Genomic DNA, 23,769 nt, shown 5'->3' with positions numbered 1-23,769 from the left:
GCCACTGCATAGGTATATTTTGAGAGTTCCAGGTTGTAGAATATTTCTCATTTATTGGGCACCTTTTATGCATGAGTTACAGCACTAAGCACTTTACACATGTTATCTAAATCCACAAGGTAGATATTATTACCACCATCTTAAAAATTCTTTCCTTTCTCCTTTCAAACTTACTGAAAATTTGCAATAGTAAAAAGGATTTTTGTATAATTTTAACTCAGATTCTCTGAAAGTTAACATTGTATATTTATATAAATATATTTATTACATTTGCCTTTTCTTTCTTCCACCTCCACATATTTAACCTATAATTTTTATTATTGTATTGCTATTTCTCAAACTTTAGAGAAAGAATAAATTGCAGGTGTAATGCCTTATTGCTCTTGAATACTTGAAGAACTCTCTCCTACAAAACCATTGGACAATTGTTAGAATCAAATAATATCAATATAACACTACTATTCAAATCCAGACCCCACTTAAATTTTGGTTCATTGTCTCAACAAAGTCTTTGTAAGCACATCCATTTTTTTTTCTCTAGGATCTAGGATCACCTGCTGCATTTAGTTGTCATATCTTTTTAGTCTTCTTTAACCAGGAAGAGTTTCTCATTTTTTTTCTTTGTCATTCATGACCTTGATGTTTTTGAGCGGTACTGGCAAGTTACTTTGTAGCATGTTCTTCAGTTTGGGTTATCTGATGCTTTTCCATGTTTGGATAAATATTATACACTTTTTTCCTTTGGCAAGAATAGCACAATGATGCTGTGTTGTTCTTCTTCCTATAAGGAAGTGGATGGTGTCTATTTGAACCACCACTTTTGATGTTGACTTTTATTAGTTGGTTAAGATGGTGTCTGCAAGATTTCTCTACATTAAAGTTCACTGATAAGTACTTTGTACCTATTCATTAATAAATAATTATATTAATAAGTAATTAATAAGTATTTGGTGGGCAGCTACCTTGAGACTATGTAAATATCCTGTTCCTCAACAAGTTTCACCCACTAGTTTCAATATTCATTAATGATTTTTAGCTGAATTAGTCATTACTACCATAGCAGTTTAACTCCGTTATCTCTTCTACATTGTTCACAGTTATTCTACTGAAAGGTGGAGATTTCCATTCAACTCCCATCTACTTCTTTTTTTTTTTTTTTTAATTTTTTTTTTTCAACGTTTATTTATTTTTGGGACAGAGAGAGACAGAGCATGAACGGGGGAGGGGCAGAGAGAGAGGGAGACACAGAATCGGAAACAGGCTCCAGGCTCCGAGCCATCAGCCCAGAGCCTGACGCGGGGCTCGAACTCACGGACCGTGAGATCGTGACCTGGCTGAAGTCGGACGCTTAACCGACTGCGCCACCCAGGCGCCCCATCCATCTACTTCTTTATATTAGTATTGACTCTGGAATTATTCTTTATACATTCTGTAGCTAAAGTCTTTTATTTGATGCTCAAATTGTTCCATATTTGCTCAATGGAATCCCTTCAAGCTGGCTCTCATTTATTTTTAGAATTTTGGTTATATTGAGGCTGATTTTTGCCATCCTATTTTATTATTTTTTTAATTTACTATATTGTCTTTTTGTTTAATCTAATCTCCCTAATGATGAATTTCCTAATCCATTCTTAGCTGAATTCATCTGGCTGTTTGTCTCGTATATTATATTCTATTTCAACAACTGTGTTTTTCACATCTGTTGTCTTCCTTTTTAAATAAATTTAATAAAATAAATATTTAAATAAATATTTAAATAAATATGTAATAAAATTTTAATAAATTTTTATTATTGCCTCATATTACTATTATCTTTCCTTATCTCCTTAATGATACATTTTCATGTTTATTTTAAATCATTGGCCCCTCCATTCTTGCTGGTTCTTTACCTGCTGCCTCTCTTTCATAGTGGTTATATCCTTAGGTGACTTGTTATTTTGCGGTGTGAGATCACATTGCCCTAAAGGTAACCATTACTCTGGAAATGAGTATTAATTAAGGGCCAAGGCCAGGCCCTGGTTTCTGTCCACCTCGTCAAGTGTTAAGGAGGGGAGAAACCACAGCACTACTGCTGATCATTCTCATTTACTGTCACTCCGCCAGATAACTTCTCTTTTAACTCTTAGGAAAAAATAGCATGGTGAGGAGGTGATTGCTATAGCTTGTAATATTGCCAATCCTGGGGATTTTGGAAGTGGAAGGGTAGGATCTGGGCAGTGGTATCCATTCTCTACAATTCTTCACCTTGTTAAGCCTTTTGAACTGCCTTGATTTTACCTAGCCGACTCCCATGGCTCTGGCTATCATTGTTGATTTGGGTGCTGAAAAGAATGGGCCATGCTTTCCCCAAAGTTAACAAGCCTAAGACAAGAAGAGAATTAAAAAGATTTTCTTCAGTTTATCTCTTCACTGCTTTCCAGATCGTTTCCGGCCCATGTCGCATTTACCCATTTCCTACATAACCTGGTCAAGACAGCCATTGTTCTCTCCAGGGTTTTTCATGTTTTCTTGATGATTCTGGGAATCCATATTTCACACTTATGCCTGTGGTTTTATCAGGTTTGACATTTGGCAGGGAGCCAGCAGCAGCCCCTGCTGGTTTGTACTCAGACAAAAACGTTGCAAAAATTGTTCTGTATAGTCAAATGGCTATAATTTCTATTTTATAACTTTTGGGTTTTTAGTGCAGATTGTACATGCAGTCTCCTAGTTTATCTTCAGGATTTTATTCTTTTAAAAAAATGGAAGTCATTCATGCGTCTGTAATTTATTTTTATGGATGGTGTAAGATTAGGATGGGGAGATTTCTATTTTTATTTTTTCAGAAGGATAGCCCACTATGTCATTATCACATAATAAATAATTCATCCTTTTACTTAAGAATTGACATACCATATTTGTCATACAATAAATTCTTTTACACGGTAGCTTTTATTTCTGGATTCTGTATTTCATTTCACTGATCTGTTTGGCTATTTCAGCACCAATACCATAATCAATGGATTAAAGCCATTAAACAAATGGCTTTGTTGTTAAGCTCTTGTTCAGTAGCTGTTCTGCTGTTGTTACTCTCAGGATTCATTCTGTCACCGAGGATGAGACACCTATCCAGAGTCACCAGTGGTGGCTATGGCTCCCTATCTTAATTGGAAATACTTGTCGAATCACTTTTTGTGTATGCCAAAATATAAAAGGTAAAATTTGCTAGAAATCAGCATCCAGTGTAAGAGTAGTCTGGTTTGGTTGGCTTATTAGACAGGTAAATCATACTCTTTTCTATTTTCCTTTTTAAATAGCATACTGTTTTTAAAGATCATCTTAAAAGGAGACATAATTGATGGTTGCTGCCAAAGGAAAGCAAATGGCATCTTAGGTAGTCTTAAGAGGTTTCCAGTTGGGGCGCCCGGGTGGCTCAGTCAGTTAAGCATCCAACTTCAGCTCAGGTCATGATCTCATGGTTTGTGAGTTCGAGCCCCCTTTGGGCTCTCTGCTGTCAGGGCAGGGCCCACTTTGGACCCTGTTCTCTCTCTCTCTCTCTCTCTCTCTCTCTCTGTTCCTGCCCCCTCCACCCATTCTTTCTCTCTTTCTCAAAAATAAATAAACATTGAAAGAAAAAGAATTTTCCAGTTGGATCTTTGTTCAATTTTTCAGCAGATCATCCCAATAGGGAACAGCTTGGTGATGGTTTCAGATGTGGATTTCAGACTTGAGATCAGGTCTTCCTTTGGTTCATGGGAAAGAAGGTACATTATTCATCACCACCAATACTTTCGGTTGTATCCAAGAAAAGAATACAGGACTTTCCATGGGTTGTTAAATGTTAGCTTTCATCAGAGTTTCATTTGAATCCTTGTTAAATCCAGTATTTCAAAGACACTGCCTAAAATTTGAAAGCAAATTGTATAGGGGAAAAATAGAAACCACTAAATAAGTTTTCTTTTTATGTGCATATTTATATCCATTGCATCTTTTTTTTCTCATCTGGCCCTGCCCCACCTGGTCCAAGAAATAGGTCTCTCTATGCATGACTTAACTCAAAACAAAGTAGGACTGCAATTTTGCCCCAGTGTATTAAAATGAAAATGCTGTGGTTTATGTCTTACTATGAAACCACATATCTATATGCATTGCATCTTCTCTACACTTTTCCCCACCACCAGCTGAGGAATTAGGTCTCTCTGTGTATGATTTAACCCAGAACAACTCTGGTGGTAAGATCTGTAATTTTGCATAAATGTATTAAAGGGGAAACCTCGTGATTTATCTCTTTAAATATATAATGGACACTATGCAGCTGGGTCAGCATTCTGATATTTCTTGGAGGGAAATCATAGCAGTATTTGGGTTCATCAAGCATCATTGACAGTGATTGTTTCCACATGGCTTCCTGAGAATGTAAAGCTTAAGCAGGGCCACTGCTTACCTCATACATAAATAAGCCAAAAGCACCCTTTTTGCACTCATTGTAAATGTTTTCTCATTATATTCATTTAAGCAATTTGAGAACATTTATAACCAGTATCTTCCTGGACACATCACAGGATGACCATTGGAAATACCACTTTCTCCAAATATAAAAAGAAGGAAAAAACTTCTTCTCTTCTACCTACCAAATGTGGAATTTGAATTATTTTCAAAAGAAAAAAAAATCTATACCCAAAGGTGATACTTTGCTTGTTTAATCAATAACTGTTCATTGAGAATTTCCTGACTCCCAAGTATGCTGCGTATTGTGAATATAACAATGTCCAGGGTGGAAAAAAGATCCCAGATAATTAATTATGCAGAAAACCCTTTGATTATAGCGATGGTAAATGCTTCCAGGGAAGTTTGTAAGGACAGTGTGTGGTGGGCAACAAGCTGAGGAAGAAATATGACTTCCCAGGGCTGATGGCACTCTGTAGTTGCTGACTCCTAGTAATATACAATAGAGTAAGAAGACCGTCTCTAGGATGCCTCTTTTTGCTACTGATGTACCAAAGGAAAAGAAAGGAAGTCTTGAGTAAGGAGAATGCAGCAGTTCATGGCTGTAAAAGGTCCCTGAGGCCTTTTTTGTCAGGACTGGAACACTTCATTTGGTGATCAGAACATTGTTCCTCCAAATGTGGTCCATGGGGCACCTGCAGCCACATCCCTGGGATGCTTGTTAAATGTCAAGATTTGTAGACCTACAGAGAAAGACAAATATCATGCAACTTCACTTGTATGAGAACTTTAAAGACACAGAACAGATGAACACAAGGGAAGGGAAGCAAAAATAATATAAAAACAGGGAGGGGGACAAAACATAAGAGAATCTTACATATGGAGAACAAACAGAGGGTTACCGGAGGGGTTCTGGGAGGGGGGATGGGCTAAATGGGTAAGGGACATTAAGGACTCTACTCCTGAAATCATTGTTGCACTATATGCTAACTAACTTGGATGTAAATTAAGAAAAAAAAAGATTTGTAGATCTAGCCCACTGGAACCAAATGGAAGTATATCAGGAGTCAGCATTTTAATTAAACAAGGTTCCAGATTGTTTCCCACCCGCACTCCATAATTTGAGAGCTCTTATACCGATTTAGATTCTCATGTTTATTAAATCCTCAAATGAACTTTGTGTCTTTTCACTTTTGTTTCTGAATCAATTCTAGGATAACTTCCCTTGAAGTGTAAAGTAAAGCCATTGGTCAAACATTTGGAAATAGCAAGTAGCCAACCTAATTCCGCTTGAAATTGAAATATTCATAGCATAGAAAAGTGGGAAGAGAACTGAACTAGAAACCCAAACTTGTGTTTGACTTCTGGCTCTGTCACTCACTATATATGGTCATGGAAAGTAATTTCTCTTCTCCACTCTGTTTGCTTGTTCATAAAATGATCAGCATTTTCCAAACTTTGGTCAATGGAGTATCACCTTAAAAACAGTATCACCTACACTATTAGGAATATTTTTCTCTTAGGTTAAGGTTTATTTTTTAAAAAGTTTTATACCATTACCATAAATGGAAAACCAATCATCACTTATTATAATTAGAAAGTCCTAACTATAAAACATATAACAATTAAAAAATTTAAAAGTCTATTCCTGAAGCTCCAAAATAATTGCACCCACTATTAATGGTATTGTCATGATCCTTTGGGAAACAGTTAATTAAATACTACTTAAGACCATTTTCTCTGGGTGCCTGGGTGGCTCAGTGGGTTAAGTGTCCAACTCTTGATTTTGGCTCTGGTCATAATCCCAGCATCCGACCTTGATTTTGGCTCAGGTCACGATCTCACACTTTCGTGGGTTCGAGCCCTGCATCAGGCTCTGCACTGAACATGGAATCTGCTTAAGATTCTCTCTCTCTCTCCTTCTGCCCCTCTACCTTGCTCGCAAGCTCTCTCTCTCTCTCTTTCTCTTTCCTTCTTTCTCTCTCTCTCTCTCAAACTCAATAAATAAAAGACTTCTCTGTCTTATAAATCGAAGTGTTTATTGTAATATCATGCAAATGGTTATTTCATTATTTCTGGGAGAAAAAAAGTTCAAACTTATAAAGCAATTTCTGAAAAATCAACCATCAGTGATTATCAGGCAAAAATTCTATAATAAAAGCTAGGGAAAAAATGATCCTTTTTCCTCAAAAGAAATGACATTTAATATTACTCAAATATTTAATTAAATGCTTGCAACAAGCACATAGAATTTAAGCAAGAAATATATTCCTTAATAACATCTTCTAACTCCATCTGTTTTTTTTTCAAATAATTAAAACTAGAATGGATTTAGAAAAAAATATGACAGTTTTAACAGAAATGAAATTCCAAATCTGTTCACAGTATACTTATTGTACATTGTTTTTTCTCAGCTTTATTGAGATATAATTGACATACTATTGTATAAATTTAAGATATACAGTATTTTGATTTGATGGATTTATGTATTGCAAGATGATTACTATCATAGTGTTAACTAACACTTTTATTATGTCACATAATTACCATTTCTTTTTGTGGTAAGAATATTTAAGATAGGATCTCCCAGTAAATTGCAAGTACATCATACAATATTGTTATGTATAGTCATAGTATAGTCATGAGATCCCCAGAACTTATTCATCTTCTACCTGGAAGTTTGTACCCTTTGACCAATGTCTCCCCATTTCCCCCATCCTCTGGCCCCTGGTAACCACTTTCTATTTCTATGAATTTGGTCTTTTTAGATTCCACACATAAATGAGATCACACAGTATTTGTCTTTCTTTTCTGACTTATTTCAAGTCATGGCCCTCAAGATCCATTCATGCTATCACAAGTGGCAGGATTTCCTTCTTTCTCATGGCTACATAATATTGTGTTGTGCATATGTATATATATATATATGTATATATATATACACACACACACACACACACACACACACACATACATGTTTATACATACTATATAAATGCAACAGAATATTATACATTATAGCTTTTAAAACAATTTTTTAATGTTTATTTTTGAAAAAAAGAGAGTGTGAGTGGGGAAAGGGCAGAGAAAGAGGGAGACACAGAATCTGAAGCAGGCTCCAGGCTCTGAGCTGTCAGCACAGAGCCCAACACTGGGCTCAGACTCAGGAATGGTGAGATCATGACTTGAGCTGAAGTCGGATGCTCAGCTGACTGAGCCACCCAGGTGCCCCATATACAGTATAGGTTAAAAAAATTTAGTAGGGGAGGGGCAGAGAGAGGGGGAGAATCTCTGAGTTGTCAGCTCAGAGCCCTACATGGGGCTCAAACCCATGAAACTGTGAGATCATGACATGAGCCAAAATCAAGAGTCAGACACTCAGCTGACTGTGCCACTCAGGCACCCCTGTATGATAGTTTTTATACATTATTATATATTATGATATATGTGGATATATATGATATATGTGGATCATCCTTATCTGTTCATCCATTCATGGACACTTACGTTGTTTCCATACTTTGGCTATTGTAAATAGTGCTGCAGTGACCATGGGAGTGCAGATGTCTTTGATATACTGTTTTTATTTTCTTTGCATAGATACCCAGAAGTGGAATTATTGAATCCTATGGTAGTTCTATTTTTAAATTTTGAGGAACCTTGACACTGTTTTCTATAGTGATGGTGCCAATTTACATTCCCACTTAAAAATAAAAGAATAGTTGTTTCCTTTTTAGGGGATACATATTACTTATGAAAATCTGTTGGGATTCTGACCCTTTGACTCAGGAAAATGTGCACACACATATCACACACACACACAAATACGCATGTACTTTTACATATAATTTCAGGATGTTTATTAAATCCCTAAAGTCAAAACCCTGGACCTAGGAGCCCATGAAAGAGAGCAGAAGACCCCTTGCATTTATAATGACTGGCATATGATATCAGCAGGTTAATACTGAAAAACATGGGGAAAAAACCCCATGAAAAACACTCAGTGCTACCTACTTGTATTACATTCAAGTTCTAGCTGTCTCATGGTCCTTAGGTATTCTGTTCTATTTTTTTTTTCAGTCTTTTTTCTCTTTGCTTTTCATTTTTGGAAATTTCTATTTTCATATTCTCAAGCTCAGATAGTCTTTCCTCAGGTGTATCCACTCTACTTATAAGCCCATCAATGACATTCTTCATTTCTGTTACGGCTGTTTTTGATCTCTAGCATTTCTTTTTGATTCTTGCTTAGAATTTCCCCCTTCCTTCTTATATTATCCATTTGTTGTTGCATGCTATCTACTTTTCTATTAAAGATCTTAGCATGTTAATCATAGTTCTTTAGAATTCCTGGTCTGATAATTCCGACACACCTGCCATCTCTGACTCTAGTTCTGAGACTTGTTCAGTCTCTTCAAACTCTGTTTTTCTTTCTTTCTTTCTTTCTTTCTTTCTTTCTTTCTTTCTTTCTTTCTTTCTTTCTTTCTTTCTTTCTTTCTGTAAGTCTTGTAATTTTTTGTTGAAAGGTGAACATGATTTATGAGGTAAAAAGAACTGTGGTAAATTGGCCTTTAATAAGGTAGTGATAAAGTATAAGCGGGAGGGTAAGTGTTCTATAATCCCATGATTAGGTCTCAGTTGTTTGGTGAGCTTGTGCCCATGGACTGTGAACTTCACTGCTTCCCAATTTGTTCTCCTCTTTAGGTGGTCCAGGATGACTGAGAAGGTCTAGAGTAGTATATTTATATCTTCCAAGTAGGTTTAGGCTTTCACATAGCCCCAGCAGATTAAGCACTGGTAAAATAATTTATCTAGAAGGTGGTTCTTTTTCAGAAGAACAGAATACATTGGCACATTTCAGTACAGTTCACTTTCCTTCACCCTGTGGGGACAGCAGGAATTTATTTATTTTTTCTGGTGTTCACTATGTGGACCAGGCAGGGCTCCTGGAGGTAAAACTCACAAAAGTAACAGGTCATTCCTATGACTGGGTGTCCCTGGTGGTTTTATCTCTTAGGCTTGTCCATCTTGAGCCTTCAGCAGTTTGCCAGTTATAGTTCAGGTCTTCGTATCTTGGTACTGGTTCCTGTGGAAGTTTCTACTCTGGCAAGTTGTGATTCTCTGTATTTGTCTTCTGTCTGTACATTTTTCAGGGAAGTGGTTTCCTCTATGACATCACTTGTCTGATGGATCTAAAAAGAGGTGTTGAGTTTTCAGTTTATTTACCTTTTTTACTTGCTGTGAGGATGGAGCAAGGACTTCGAAGTTTCCAGTCCATGTTGGACTAGAAACTGGAAGTTCCCTGTCAGAGTATTTTAAATGGTGAACAGACTGATTCTGGTAGAGGCTGGGAAAGCTTTTGAGGCTAAAATTTGGTATGTACCTAGATAAAATGTGTTACAGAGTAGAGGAGGGGAAAGCAATGAGGTCCTGCCTCACATAAAAAATTGAGACTTTTTTGGGTGACTGAGATCTTGAGAATGTGACCTGATTTCATCGAGGATGTGAAGAAGAGTACTCAAAGAAGCAACTACCATAGTTTCCCTCATTTATTCCACAAACATTTAGGCACTGGGGAGACACAAATGAAAATGTCTCTGCTTAAAGAGTTTACAATATATTGGACACTGTTGGTTGGCTACCTAGCTTCTAGACTCATGGCTCTTTATTTCTTCAAGGGCACCATGCTGCCTTCCATGTGAGAGTTCTTACTCTATTTGCTCTGAGAGGCATACTCTCCCTTACCCCTTCACCTAGACAAGTCTCTCCTCTCTACTGTAGACACTGGTGGTTGCCCACACACCATTTAACCTTCATCTCCATTCCGAGGTTTTAGTTATTCACTCCTTCTCTACACAGCCATGTGCACCAGTGATAGAAACCACTTCTCCAGCCCAAGGGAAGGTCCATTGTCATGGAATACCATTTCCTTTTGCCAATAGTTAGTTTAGGAGAGTGTATTTGACCTAATTCTGGTTGAGAAGGCATGAGGAGAAGCCTGTCAGAGGGGTTCTAGGAAAGGTTTCTATTCTTCCAAAAAAGACGTAAGAAAAGTCATATCTGAACACAAGGCCTGGAACTTCCGTAGTCATTCCACCAGCTTTCCCAGTGGATGAAGCACACATATGAAGGAAGACAGAGCCAAGATAACTACACAGAGGTGGGACTAGAGGTATAAAATGTGAGAGGGCTTCTGGACTTCATGTTTTGTGAGATAAAAAATTTCCTTATTGCTGGATTTAGAGTTTCTGTTAATTGAGGCCAAAGTACCATCATTGCGTATCATTTTTCATCAAACAGCTCAAAAGCTGCTTCCTCAGTGAAGCCTTCCCTGAGTCACACTTTCTTCATATTAGTCCTGTCCTCTTATTTTATGCTCCTGTAGCTTCTTGGACTTCCCCCCTCTAGCATTTGCTATAATTCAAAATTATTTATTTCTGTGATTATTTGATCAATGCCTGATATTCCCACTAGACCATTAGCTCTAAGAGAGCCCTTATGTCCATCTTGCTCACCCCTGTCTTACCAGTGCACTGACTAGTGTCTGGTGCATAATCATGCTCATGAATATCACTAGAATGAGTGGGTAAATATACAAACCTGTATGTAAGCCTCAGTGGGAGCCAGGAGGAAAAGGGTGCTTAAGCAGGAAATCAGGAAAGATTTCACAAGGAAGGTGAAATTTAACCTGAATTTTGAAGGAGGAGGAGGAATTTTCTAGACTTAAAAGGCAGTGGGGAAGAGTATTCCAGGCAGCTGTAGAGATAGAGAGGTATGCTCCAAGCCATTCAGTCCAACCAAATCACATTTTCATTGCAAGAGATTTCAGCTCAAATGTGTCCTCAAAATAATATTTATCATAAAGGTATATTTTTTTGCCTATAAAACATCTATTATTTCTTAGTTTAAATTCTTGAACAGTGAAATTACCCTCAGCGTCCATCAGTTTCTCCATAGAATTCCTTCTTTTGCATAAATTCCCTGTACCAATATTCTCTTGCTCACCTTTTAGTGGTTGGCTAGAGGGAGCAATAAGAGACCAGTGAAGATACTTTGTGACCTGTCATTCTAGTGATCTGTGAACTTATTCCGATTAACCAGCCAAGCAGCTAATATTCTCCAAGTCAAATCAGAGCAATGGAACAGAAAGTAAGAATCCCCACTGCCAAATACGGGTAAATTCCAATCCAAGTTACCTCAGATCTATTATGAGTTTGGGGGAAAGTCAAATCTTTAGACTATTATATCCAGGAAACCCAATCATCCTTAGTCGGCACCAGCTGCCGTAGCCCATAATATGTCATGTCCTATATAACACTTCAGAAATTGTTGCAACCGCATCCAATCCTTCTGTCCTTCCTTTCCAGGGCAGAAATGATTTTTGACAGAGAAGGAAACATCTAGGCCATGGGGTGCTGCCTTGGAATGCTGTCTTCTAGCAACAAAATATGATATGTAAGAGGTCTAGCTGAGTTTGAATATAAGCCACTGCAGATTCTTTATGTTTGGAGTGTAACTGATTCCACAAACTAGGCCAGTATCATTAGCTTATCATTCTACCATGAGGCTTGTGACCTTGGTCACAATCGCTAAATGTCTCCGGGAAAACAAGTGATGATTTCATCCATCATCTATATACTTTCCAAGTGGAGCGCTCCAATCCCAGGGTCTATCCTGAGCTGTGTGTGTATATATACATTCAGCTGCCAAGTGGACTAACCCAGGGGCAATTCAAATTCAGTCCGTTCAAAACTGGATTTGTTTTCTTGCCCACAAGCTTGCTTCTGCTGTTGTGGTTTTTCTCTCCTTGTACTTGGAATCACTGTTAATGTATCTCTCCCAAGTAGCAACCCAGGAGACATCCTAGACATCTCCCTCCTTGATGCATCCCACGGCACATAAAGTTCCTCAGTCTTCTAGATTTGGCTTCTTAATATCTCTCCTCTCCTTGTCCCTCTTCCAAGAATTCTCATTCAATCCTTTCTAATTTTTCATCCGGCTTCTTGCAGTAAGTAGATTTACAACCTCATAAGTGGATTTATGGCCTCTAGTCTTGCTCATTTACAATTCCCTCCACAATGTAGCCAAATGGATCTTTAACTAATCAATATTTGATAAAGGCACTTTATTGCTTAAAAACCTTTAAATGGCTCCTCACTGGTTTCAAGATGAAATATCAGATCTTTATTGCAACATACATTTCAACATTTCATGACTTGGTCCTGTCCCTGCATCCAGCTTCATATATCTCTTCTTACCCTAACCTATGCTCTTCTTCTACAGCCTCTGTTATTTTAACTAATAATAGTTACCATCTGTTGAATACTTACTTTCAGTTAGAAACTATGCTAAATGCTTTACAACAGTATTTCTCAAACTTCTCTGATGAGGCATATCACCCGGTATCCTTGATAAAACTAACAGTTCCTGGGCCTTATCCAAGACCCGCTGAATTATGATATTTAAGGAATGAGTCTAGGAAGTTATATTAAAACACACACACACACATTCACAGAACTAGAACAAACAACTCTAAAATTTGTATGGAATCACTAAAGGCCAAAGGGCCAAAGCAACCTTGAAAAAGAAAAGCAAAGCTGCAGGCATTGCAATTCCAGACTGCAACTTATATTACAAGGCTGTAGTGATCAAGACAGTATGGTACTGGCACAAAAATAGACACATAGATCAATGGAACAGAATAGAAGACCCAGAAATAATCCCACAACTATATGGTCAATTAATCTTTGACAAAGCAGGAAAGACTATGCAATGGGAAAAAGACAGTCTCTTCAACAATGGTGTTGGAAAAACTGGATAGCAACATGCAAAAGAAATAAACTGGATAATTTTTTACACCATACACAAAAATAAATTAAAAATAAATTAAAGGGCTAAATGTGATACCTGAAACCATAAAAATCCTAACAGAAGACATAGATAGTAACTCCTTTGACATCAGCCATAGCAACTTCTTTCTAGATATGTTCCCTGAGGCAAAAGAAACAAAAGCAAAAATAAACTATTGGGACTACACCAAAATAAAAAGCTTTTTCATAGAGAAGGAAACAATTAGCAAAACTAAAAGGCAACCTACTGGATGGGAAAAAGTATTTACAAATGACATATCTGATAAAGGGCTAGTATTCAAAATATATGAAGAACTCAAAACTCAACACCCAAAAGCCAAATAATGCAACTTTTAAAAAAAGGCAAAAGACACGAATAGACATTTCTCCAAAGAAGACATACAGATGGCTAACAGACACATGAAAAGATGCTCAACATCACTTACCATCAGGGAAATGCAAATCAAAACCTCAATGAGATATCACCTCACATCTGCCAGAATGGCTAAAATCAAAAACACAAGAAATAGCAGGTGTCAGCAAGGTTGTGGAGGAAAAGGAACCCTCGTGCACTGTTGGTGGGAATGCAAACTAATACAGCCACTGCGGAAAACAGTATGGGGGGGTCCTCAAAAAGTTAAAAATAGAACCACTCTATGATCCACCAATCGCACTATTGGTTATTTACCTAAATAATACAAGAATACTAATTCAGAGGGATATGTGCACCTCTATGTTTATAATGGCATTATTTACAATAGCCGAGGTATGGAAGCAGCCTAAGTATACAAAGTAGTATAAGTATACAAAGAAGATGTGATATATATATATATACATATGTACATATATATGTGTATATATATATATGTATATATGTACATATATATGTGTATATATATATGTATATATGTGTGTATATATATATGTACATATATATATATATTCAGCCATAAAAAAGAGTGAAATCTTGCCAGTTGCAATGACATGGATAGAGCTAGAGAGTATAATGCTAAGCAAAATACATCAGTCAGAGAAAGACAAACACCATATCATTTCATTCATATGTGGAATTTAAGAAACAAAACAAATGATCAAAGGAAAAAAGAGAGAGACACAAATCAAGAAACAGACCCTTAACCATAGAGAACAAACTATACCATAGGGGAAGTGGGCAGGCGGATGGGTTGAATAGGTGATGGAGATTAAAGAGGGTACTTGTTGTGATGAGCAGCGAGTGATGTATTGAAGTGCTGAATCACTGTATTGTACACCTGAAACTAATATAACTAATATGTTAACTGAAATTACAATAAAAACGTAAAAAGCCAGAAAAGATGTGGTAAACACACACACACACACACACACACACACACACACACACACACACACACACACACCATGCTGACTTATCATTTGAGAAGTTTGGGAAAGTACTTTACATGAATTTTCATTTAATCCTCATAAAAAGTTAATGGGACAAGAACCGTTACTAGTGTCATTTGTAGATAGAAAAACTAGGGTTTAAGGGAAGATATTATTTGTTCACATACACATAGTTAACTGATTGTCATCATTATAGTTTGAACTTAGGCATCCAATCCCAGAATTTACACCACTGCTATTCCATGATTTTTCACTTTTAGTCAATACATGCGCTCTGTTCACTCTCAGTTCTTTGTGCCTCTTCTGCCCTTTGACTTGGAGAGTTATGCTCCCTTTTTTGCCTTAAAAACTATGATTAATACCCATTTAACTCAGACTGAAGCTTTGATTAATCAACCCAGTCTGGCTCTGTTGCCTTCTTATGAACCATTCTGTTAATATAGCACTTCATCATCTATATCCTTATCTGTTTCCCTACCAGACTATAAACAGTCACATCTCAAGTCCTTCTGTGTCCTAACTCTAGCAGAGTGCATGATATATAGCAGGCATGTGATAAATATCAGCTGAATGAATTAAAGTATAATAAGTCATGTTAGGGGCTCCTGGGTGGCTCAGTAGGTTAAACGTCTGACTCTTGATTTCCGCTCAGGTCATGATCTCACAGTTCGTGAGATAAAGCCCTGCGTCTGGTTCTGCACTGACAGCATGGAGTCTGTTTGGGATTCTCTCTCTCCCTTCTCTCTCAAAATAAATAAACAAGCAAGCAAACAAACAGACATTAAAAAAAATCACATTAGCCTGGCAGTACCTGGGGTTTAGATGCTGTAAATGAATGAAGCCAGGGTCACTCCAGAAAATTATTTTTAGAATAATTTAGAATTATTCATAGAATCAGGCCATGGCTCTATTGAGCTTGACTGTTTTCATTCTAGGAGTGTCTTAAGAGAGATGGGATTGAAAACCCAACCCATTTCTTTTGAAGTTCAAAGACATTAATCATATGTGATATATTACTGTAGCCCTGATCAAGACTACATGATAGGAAAGGACAATGAAGGCCCCAGAAAAAGGCAGTGTTGTCAGGGAAAGCGGAGTCTAGGCTGTTGATACGGACTCAAAACCAGAGTTTGGAGAACCAGTGGGGAGTTGTGACAAGGACTCACAGCACCTGTGATCTAGCCTCCCAGTGCCGTGGACACCCTGTGAGTGTGAAGTAGAAGGAACACATGGATGGAAGTAGTACTTTCACTTGTTCTTTTTTTTTTTTTCTAATGTTTATTCATTTTGGAGAGACAGAGAAGGGGGGGGGAGAGTATGTGCATGTGAGTGGAGGAGGGGCAGAGAGAGAGAGAGAGAGAGAGGGAGACAGAGGATCTGAAGCAGGCTCTCACTGACAGCAATGAGCCCGATGTGGGGCTCAAACTCACGAACCGTGAGATCATGACCTGATCTGAAGTCCAGTGCTCAACCAACTGAGCTATCCAGGTATCCTCTTTCACTTGGTCTTAATGCAACAGGTGGAGTTCCATGGTGTTGACAGTCATTAACACTTTCCAAATAGGAAGACTGGTTAGGTCCCCAACAATATAGACTAAAAATCTATGTATTACCAGGATTTCAGCAAATGGTAGTGCTGAGGCTCCCCTTTCAGCAGCAGGGGAAAGGACTGGTCTCAACATAAGTGGCATTTCCATGGCTAGCCATGACGTCTGTGTTCCACCACTGGGAACAAGGAGTGACCATACAGGAAGGCAAGACCAGCAGGGGAAGCTGCCCCGAGATTAGCAGACACTGTATCTGTGTATGAGTGTTGCATGCACTTTAGTCAGACCTTTCCTAGTTATTAGTTGAAGGCAAGGAATGAGAACTGATTCACAGACAGGTGTAAGCTATACTGGCAATCCTTAGGAGTGCTGACTCAGGGCAAGAGAAACATAGGCAGACTAGATTTCCCCTTCATTTGACATATTTGGGTTTGGTGTCATAATTTAGTTGTTAAAGAAAATGTTTGGATCAGAGGTTGTTCAGGTCTGAAAACCTGGATAACAGAAATCTATAATAAAAGTGAATAAAACAGATCTTCAAAAATATGAAGCCTTACCCCAACCATGCTAAGGACAGTCACATGCAGTCATGAAAATTGAGACTGTACAGAAAACAGAGCAGGAACATGTTTTATTTGAGACAAGTTTTATTTGAAGCACAAGCTTTATTTGAAACAAAAGCTTTATTTAAAAAGGGATTTATTTGAAAAAGTTTTATTTGATACAAAACTATTTGTAGGCATTCTGGAGCCTCTCATATACGGCAAAAGAAATTAGATCATATATGCAATAGAGCAGAAGAAACGCTTTATTTGGAAAGGCAAAAACACTGCTAAAACATCTAAAATGTTGGCATTGTATATGATTATGAGAAAAGGAAAACCCTTCTGATAAAGAGGGCATGTTCATGAAAGAAATTAATATGTAAATGACATAGATCATAGTCTGTGAAGACAACCTTGCCATATCTTACAAAATACACTCATTGGAATCTTACTGAAATTGTAGACAGGAGATTCAGTTTGTGTTCTGGATACACTGCCTTAAGATACGAAGCCTTGACATTACTACATCCCAGTCGGCATAAGCTCCTTCCAGATGGCGGGATATCTCAGTTCCTGCTTCATAGCTACGTCGGCCATGAAGTAAGCGCCAGTTATCAAAAGTAATCACATCACCTAGACAAAACATTTTTTCAATATGAATAATCATGTGTTTCAATGATTTGCAGAGCTAGAAAATATAAAATGCAAAATAACATGGATACTTTGTTCACATCAAGAAATAGTATGTTTCTTTTTTTCCTGTTGTTTTTGATGTTTGTTTTATTTGTTTCAAGTTTTTATTTAAATAAAAATGAAAAAGTTAACATATATCATAATATTGGTTTCAGGAATAGAATTTAGTGATTCATCATTTCCATATAATACCTGGTGCTCATCACAAGTGCCCTCCTTAATCCACATCACCTACTTAACCTGGCGCCCCACCCACCTCCCCTCCAGCAACACTCATTTTGTTCTCTCTAGTTGAGAGTCTGCTTCTCTCTTTCCCCCTATGTTCTTCTGTTTTGTTTCTTCAATTCCACATACAAGTGAAATCATATGGTATTTGTCTTTCTCGGACTGAAAATTGTACATTCATTTTTTCACACAATCAGATCATTGAATGCAAACTGCTTTAGACCTTTTGACATTTATAGTCCAGGCTTCTGTAGACATTTTAATAATTTTTACCTAAAATATTATCTTTAAAAAATGTTTATTTATTTATTTTGAGAGAGAGAGAGTGCACACGCACATGCACACATGAGCGGGGTAGGGGCAGAGACAAAGAATCCCAAGCAGGGTCTGCACCGTCAGCACAGAGCCAGATGAGGGTTTCCATCAATCCCACGACCCTGAGATCATGAACCTGAGCCCAAATCAAGAGTCAGACACTCAACCGACTGAGCCACACAGATGCCCCTAAAATATCATCTTTGTGTAAAACTTTGAATTGCTCTTTGTGGTTGTTATTTAGCTCTTACTTAGAAATATTTCTTTCCAAACCAATTTGACAATAAATTTCATATATTGGAAAAAAAAAAAAGAAATATTTCTTTCCAGTTTAACAGCTTCAGATAATTATAAGGATAGTGACTTGGTCTGTCTTCTATGTTCCTAGTATTTTGTGTACATTATTTCTAAGCCTCATAAAAATACTGAAAAGGGTGTTAGTTCCATCTTTTCATTTGAGAAAACTGAGGCTCCAGGAAGTTGAGGGATTTGCCTAAAACTACACAGCCATTAAATGGTAGAGCTTCAATTCCAACTTCTATTTTTTGGTATTTTTCTCTCATGATATTTCCATTTTATATGTTACTGCTCTTAAAATCAACCTGTTGTGACTGCCTATCAGTGGATTTATAGAGGTTTCCAATATTACTTTATTATGCCAAAGATCAATTAAAAAGCTAATTATGATTAGAATCTTCCCCTCAGCCAAATCAAGAGCAGAGAGAAATTCTGTTTTTTATGATAGATATCAAAAGCCTCAAGTTTGAGATCACTTCACTGAGTCAGGGTGGTCCAGAACAAACACCATGCTCTCTATTCCTTTATTTCAAGTAGCTGGACTACTTCAAAAAAATTGTTTTAAAGTTTATTTATTTTTGAGAGACAGAGAGAGACAGATCATGAGCAGGGGAGGGGCAGAGAGAGAGGGAGACCCAGAATCGGAAGCAGGCTCCAGGCTCTGAGCTGTCAGCACAGAGCTCTAACCCAGGAGCCGTGAGATCCTGACCTGAGCCGAAGTCAGATGCTTAACTGACCGAGCCACCCAGGTGTCCGTGGCTGGACTACTTCAAGTACACTTCATTTCAGGTAGCACTATCTCTGCCAGAGCAAATAAGCTAAATGAGTAAACATTAATCCTCTACTTTAGAGAGAATCATAGGGATAATTTTATTTGTTTTCCAGGATAGAAGAATTAAGACTCAGTTTGTATTGACGGGCTATCAGGATAGAAAACCTAAGTTATCAGTCTTGACATCAGAAGTGAGATTTCATTTGGTTTATAGCTTCTCTCTCATGTATTTATTCTTTAGGTTGGAGGTTATTAAATTTTGGTGTGATTAAAGATTACTTATGAGTCTGCTAGAAATGAATATTTTTAGGGGCACCTGGGTGGCTCAGGCAGTTGAATGTCTGACTTCGCCCTAGGTCATGGTCTCGTGCTTCGTGAGTTTGAGCCCCACATCCAGCTTGCTGCTGTCAGCCTGTCAGCGCAAAGCCGGTTTGGGATCCTCTGTCCCCCTCTCTCTGCCCCTCCCCCGCTTGCACTCTCCCAAAAATACACAAATATTTTGAAAAAGAAAAGAATATTTTTTAGTCTGAAGAGGCAATAGAGCAGTGGTTGGGGCCAGGAGTCTGCTATTTAATCCAGCTGGCTGCTCGCAAAGATTGTTGTAAGTGTTCCAGATGCCATATACGAGAGAAACTGCTCTAGATCTTGCTCTAAATGGTTAAGGTTGAAGAAAATCCCTGTGTTGAGTTTGAGAAAATGTGTTCACTGACCTGGATTCATCTTGAAAGTAACCTTGTATTCTTTACAGTTCATGAGGTCAACAAACTCCTTCAGAGCAGCATAAAAAGGCTGAACTCTTTCAACAGGTACATCAAATACAGTGTCTCTGGTTGCATTATTGAAGTTGATGCGGATCACTTGGTCTTTATCATCTAATCTATTTTTTAAAGAGAAAAAAGTTAAAATATATAAGCCATGAAGTATTTATTTACATTCCTGAGGGTCAATTTGTCTTGGGAGATGTGTCTGAAATACAGTATTAATGAATCCAGAAACATGTACAGAAGGTATTGAGGTTATCTGTGGTACAGTATAGTCATTTGCTGTTTATTCATTCATTTAAGTTTTTTTCTTTTAATTTTAAATCCAGTATAGTTATACAGTGTTCTATTAATTTCAGGTGTATGATATAGTGATTCAACACTTCAGTACATAGTGCTCATCAAGATACGTGTACTCTTTTTTTTTCTTAAGTTTACTTATTCACTCTGAGAGAGAGAGAGAGAGGGAGAGAAAGAGAGAGGGAGAGTGTGCACAAGCAGGGGAGGGTCAGAGAGAGAGGGACAGAGAATCCCATGCAGGCTCCGCACGTTAGTACAAAGCCCATTGTGGGACTTGAACGCATGAACTGTGAGATCATGACCCGATACAAAGTCAGACGCTTAACCAACTGAGCCATGCAGGTGCCTCAAAATATGTACGCTCTTAAACCCCCTCACTTATTTCACCCCTCCTCTGGTAATAGCAATTTGTTCTTTATAGCCAAGAGTCGGTTTCTTGGTTTGTCTTTCTTTTTTTTTCCCTTTGTTTTGTTTCTTAAATTCTACATAGGAGTGAAATCAGATAGTATTTGTCTTTCTCTGACTTATTTTGCTTAGCATTGTGCTCTCTCTAGCTCTATCTATGTTGCAAATGTCAAGATAGCATTCTTTTTTATGGCTGAGAAATACTCCATTATATATACACACATATATCACCTCTTTATCACACCTGGGCTGCTTCCATATTTTGGCTATTTTAAGTAATGCTGCAATAAACACTGGGATGCAGTGTATTAATGTTTTTGTATTTCTTTGGGTAAATATTCAGTAGTGGAATTACTGGATCATATGTTAGTTCTGTTTTTAATTTTTTGAGGAAGCTCCACGGTGTTTTCCACAGTGGCTGCACCAGTTTGCATTCCCACCAACAGTGCATGAGGGTTCCCTTTTCTCCACATCCTCACCAACACTTATTGTATCTTATGCTTTTGATTTTAGCCATTCTGACAGGTGTGATGTAACATCTCACTGTGGTTCTGGTTTGCATTTCCCTGAATATTAGTGATGTTGAGCATCTATTCATTTTGGAGATCCATTTAGCAGGTGTTTTTTGAAATCTTACTACATAAGTGCCTGAATGTTTCAAATTAATTTAAAATAAATGTTACTGAAAGATTCCAGTTAAAAAGTTGTTTTTTTTTTGTTTAGGAAAATGAATTCATTCTTCATTCTTTAAAATAGTAGCTTTTATGTATTAGAATATTTTTATGTTACAAGTTCATGGGTCAACCACTTTAAGGTTTTTAAGTATGATTTTATTGAAGCATGACTGGGAAGAAAAATCTATTTTCTAAAAGTTTGAAATGCACTGTTCTAATTCCATCCTTAGTTTATTTTTTTAGTTTTTAATTTTTTTTTAATTTTTTTTTAATATTTATTTATTTTTGAGACAGAGAGAGACAGAGCATGAACAGGGGAGGGGCAGAGAGAGGGAGACACAGAATCTGAAACAGGCTCCAGGCTCTGAGCTGTCAGCACAGAGCCCGATGCGGGGCTCGAACTCGTGGACTGTGAGATCATGACCTGAGCCGAAGTCAGACGCTTAACCGACCAAGCCACGCAGGCGCCCCTCCATCCTTAGTTTATAGATAGGGAAACTAAGACACAGTGAAAAGAAGAATCTAGCCTAAGATATGTTCTTTGTATCTCTCTATACACTATTTATCTTAGTATATAGGCTTCTAGAAGACCAATACTCTAACTCATTTAGTGTTGTATTCTCAGCGAGCCTGGACATAATAGGCAGTTAATAAATACTCACTGCATACGCTACACTCTATATTTTTTAAGTGTCTTGGGACAGTACCAAGGTCTTTTTAGTATTTTGGAGATAGTATATTGTGATCACTCTATCCTTCCTTAGAATATGGATCATGATCATGACAATGTAAGATAATACTACTTTTGATATAAGAATAGATACCATTATTTCTGCATTTAAGCTATTCTGGTTAGAATTGGCACAACATGAGCATTGTCTAGACACAGAAGCAAAAGGAAGAGATTTTTTTTTTTTAAATTTTTTGGGAAGGTGACTTTCAGCTAGTCCTAAAGCATTGACCAACTCTCTCATTTGTTTATATAGAAATAGGAAGGATGGATGAAAACTGAAGGTGGGCAAGGAAGGTGGCCAAGTATGGAGGGGTGTTCCTGGGCCAGCCCGGGAGGTGGTACTATGAGCCTATATGTGACTGGGACCCAGACCTGATGGGTCAAACCAAACAGACTAGCATGTGTGCCAGGGCTTGGTGACACTGCTTTGGGGTCTAGGTCACACTTAGCTGACCAATCACACAGAGTGAACTGTTAACAACAAATCAGGGTACATGAGGAAAATGTGACTGCCTATAGTATCCAAATTGTAGCTCTCTGGGTCCCTGTGCTTTGTGACTCAGATTAATATTTAATCCTTTTAGCCAAAGGCAATTGTAATGGTAAACTCTAAGAATGGGTCATTAGCTGCAACTCTTTGCTTTTTGATAGTGATAGAAAACTACCTATTGGACCCACACTGGGGAAAAAAGTGAAAGAAAGGAATTGGTTTTCAGTAAGGCTCTTGGGCTCTTAAAATGAGAATTTACATATACTGATTAAAAAACAGGAGTGCTGGGTGGGTCAGTCAGTTGGGCATCCTACTACAGCTCAGGTCATGATCTCACAGTTCAGTTCATGAGATCGAGCCCCACGTTGGGCTGTGTGCTGACAGCTCAGAGCCTGGAGCCTGCTTCGGATTCTGTGTCTCCCTCCCTCTCTGCCCCTCCCCTGCTAACGTGCTCTCTCTGTCTCTCAAAAATGAATAAACATTAAAAAACTTTTTTTTAAATAAATAAATTAAAAAAAAAACAAATATGACTGAATAGGCAAGGAGAGACCTTCTTCCTTCCCCCATCCTCTCTACACAGGTAAAGAATATTCTGTGACTTGCAGGTTGCAGCTTTATGAACAGAGAATCAAGGAAAAGGTCCATCAGCAGAAGACTGTAGACCTCCAGGTTTGAGTGGCACAAAGGGCAGTTCTTGACCTTTCAATTGCCCTGTTCGAGTTTACATTGAGGGTTTCAGACCCTTTCAAAGTTTCTGAGAACATTTTGTCTTTTATTCTTATCTTTGAGAATTGCCCCTGATCCTCTTTCCCTCCTCTCTCCCAGTTTTATTCTTGGTACATACAATAACACCCTTTGTGCCAGCCTCTGTGTCACTGACAAGGATGTCACAACTTTGAACCTTCTTGGACGTCTTCCACCCAAGCCAGTCTGGTGATCTGTTTCTTTTTCACTAACACTGTAGTTCCTTGATGGAAATGGTTGTGCTAGCAATGAGCTCTCCCTTTTAGAGTCCATGTGTGTATCCTCACCTATCAGTGAAAGGAATTTTGTGACTCATTAATTTAAGAAAAATCAGAACTGTGTGCCCCATGGACCATTGTATTACACTTTCATTTCTTTATTTCACATATATAGATAATAATAATCAATATTGTCTCTTTCTCTCTGTCTCTTTTCATTCGCCTGGTGTTTATTCTGTCTAAAAAAAGACACAAATTCATTATTTAGCATTTTTAGCAATGACATGAGGGGAAACAGAAAGCAAACTTAATTATGAGTCTAGAGAAGACATTATTCTAACGATTGAACAATGTTAGAGGAGATGATTGGTTGACATCTTGAAGATCAACCTAAAA

At 37.7% G+C, this 23,769-nt stretch overlaps 1 protein-coding gene across 1 annotated transcript in view; it reads right to left on the bottom strand.

The window, feature by feature from the left end:
* Positions 1-17,218: 17,218 nt before the first annotated feature.
* The window catches only part of BBOX1 (gamma-butyrobetaine hydroxylase 1), a 52,756-nt gene continuing 46,205 nt past the window's right edge, over positions 17,219-23,769 (bottom strand). The window contains exons 6-7 of the mRNA XM_047070086.1: positions 19,759-19,925; positions 17,219-17,379 (exon numbers count right to left, since the gene is read on the bottom strand). Coding sequence (XP_046926042.1) covers positions 17,219-17,379; positions 19,759-19,925 — 328 coding nt within the window. The remainder of the gene's footprint in view (positions 17,380-19,758; positions 19,926-23,769) is intronic.

Source organism: Lynx rufus, unplaced genomic scaffold (assembly GCF_022079265.1).
Source record: "Lynx rufus isolate CCGP_SWC_20201006 ecotype Redwood Valley unplaced genomic scaffold, mLynRuf1.p SCAF_9, whole genome shotgun sequence".
NCBI classification, from domain to species: domain Eukaryota; kingdom Metazoa; phylum Chordata; class Mammalia; order Carnivora; family Felidae; genus Lynx; species Lynx rufus.
This window is presented reverse-complemented; position numbering and strand designations above follow the sequence as displayed.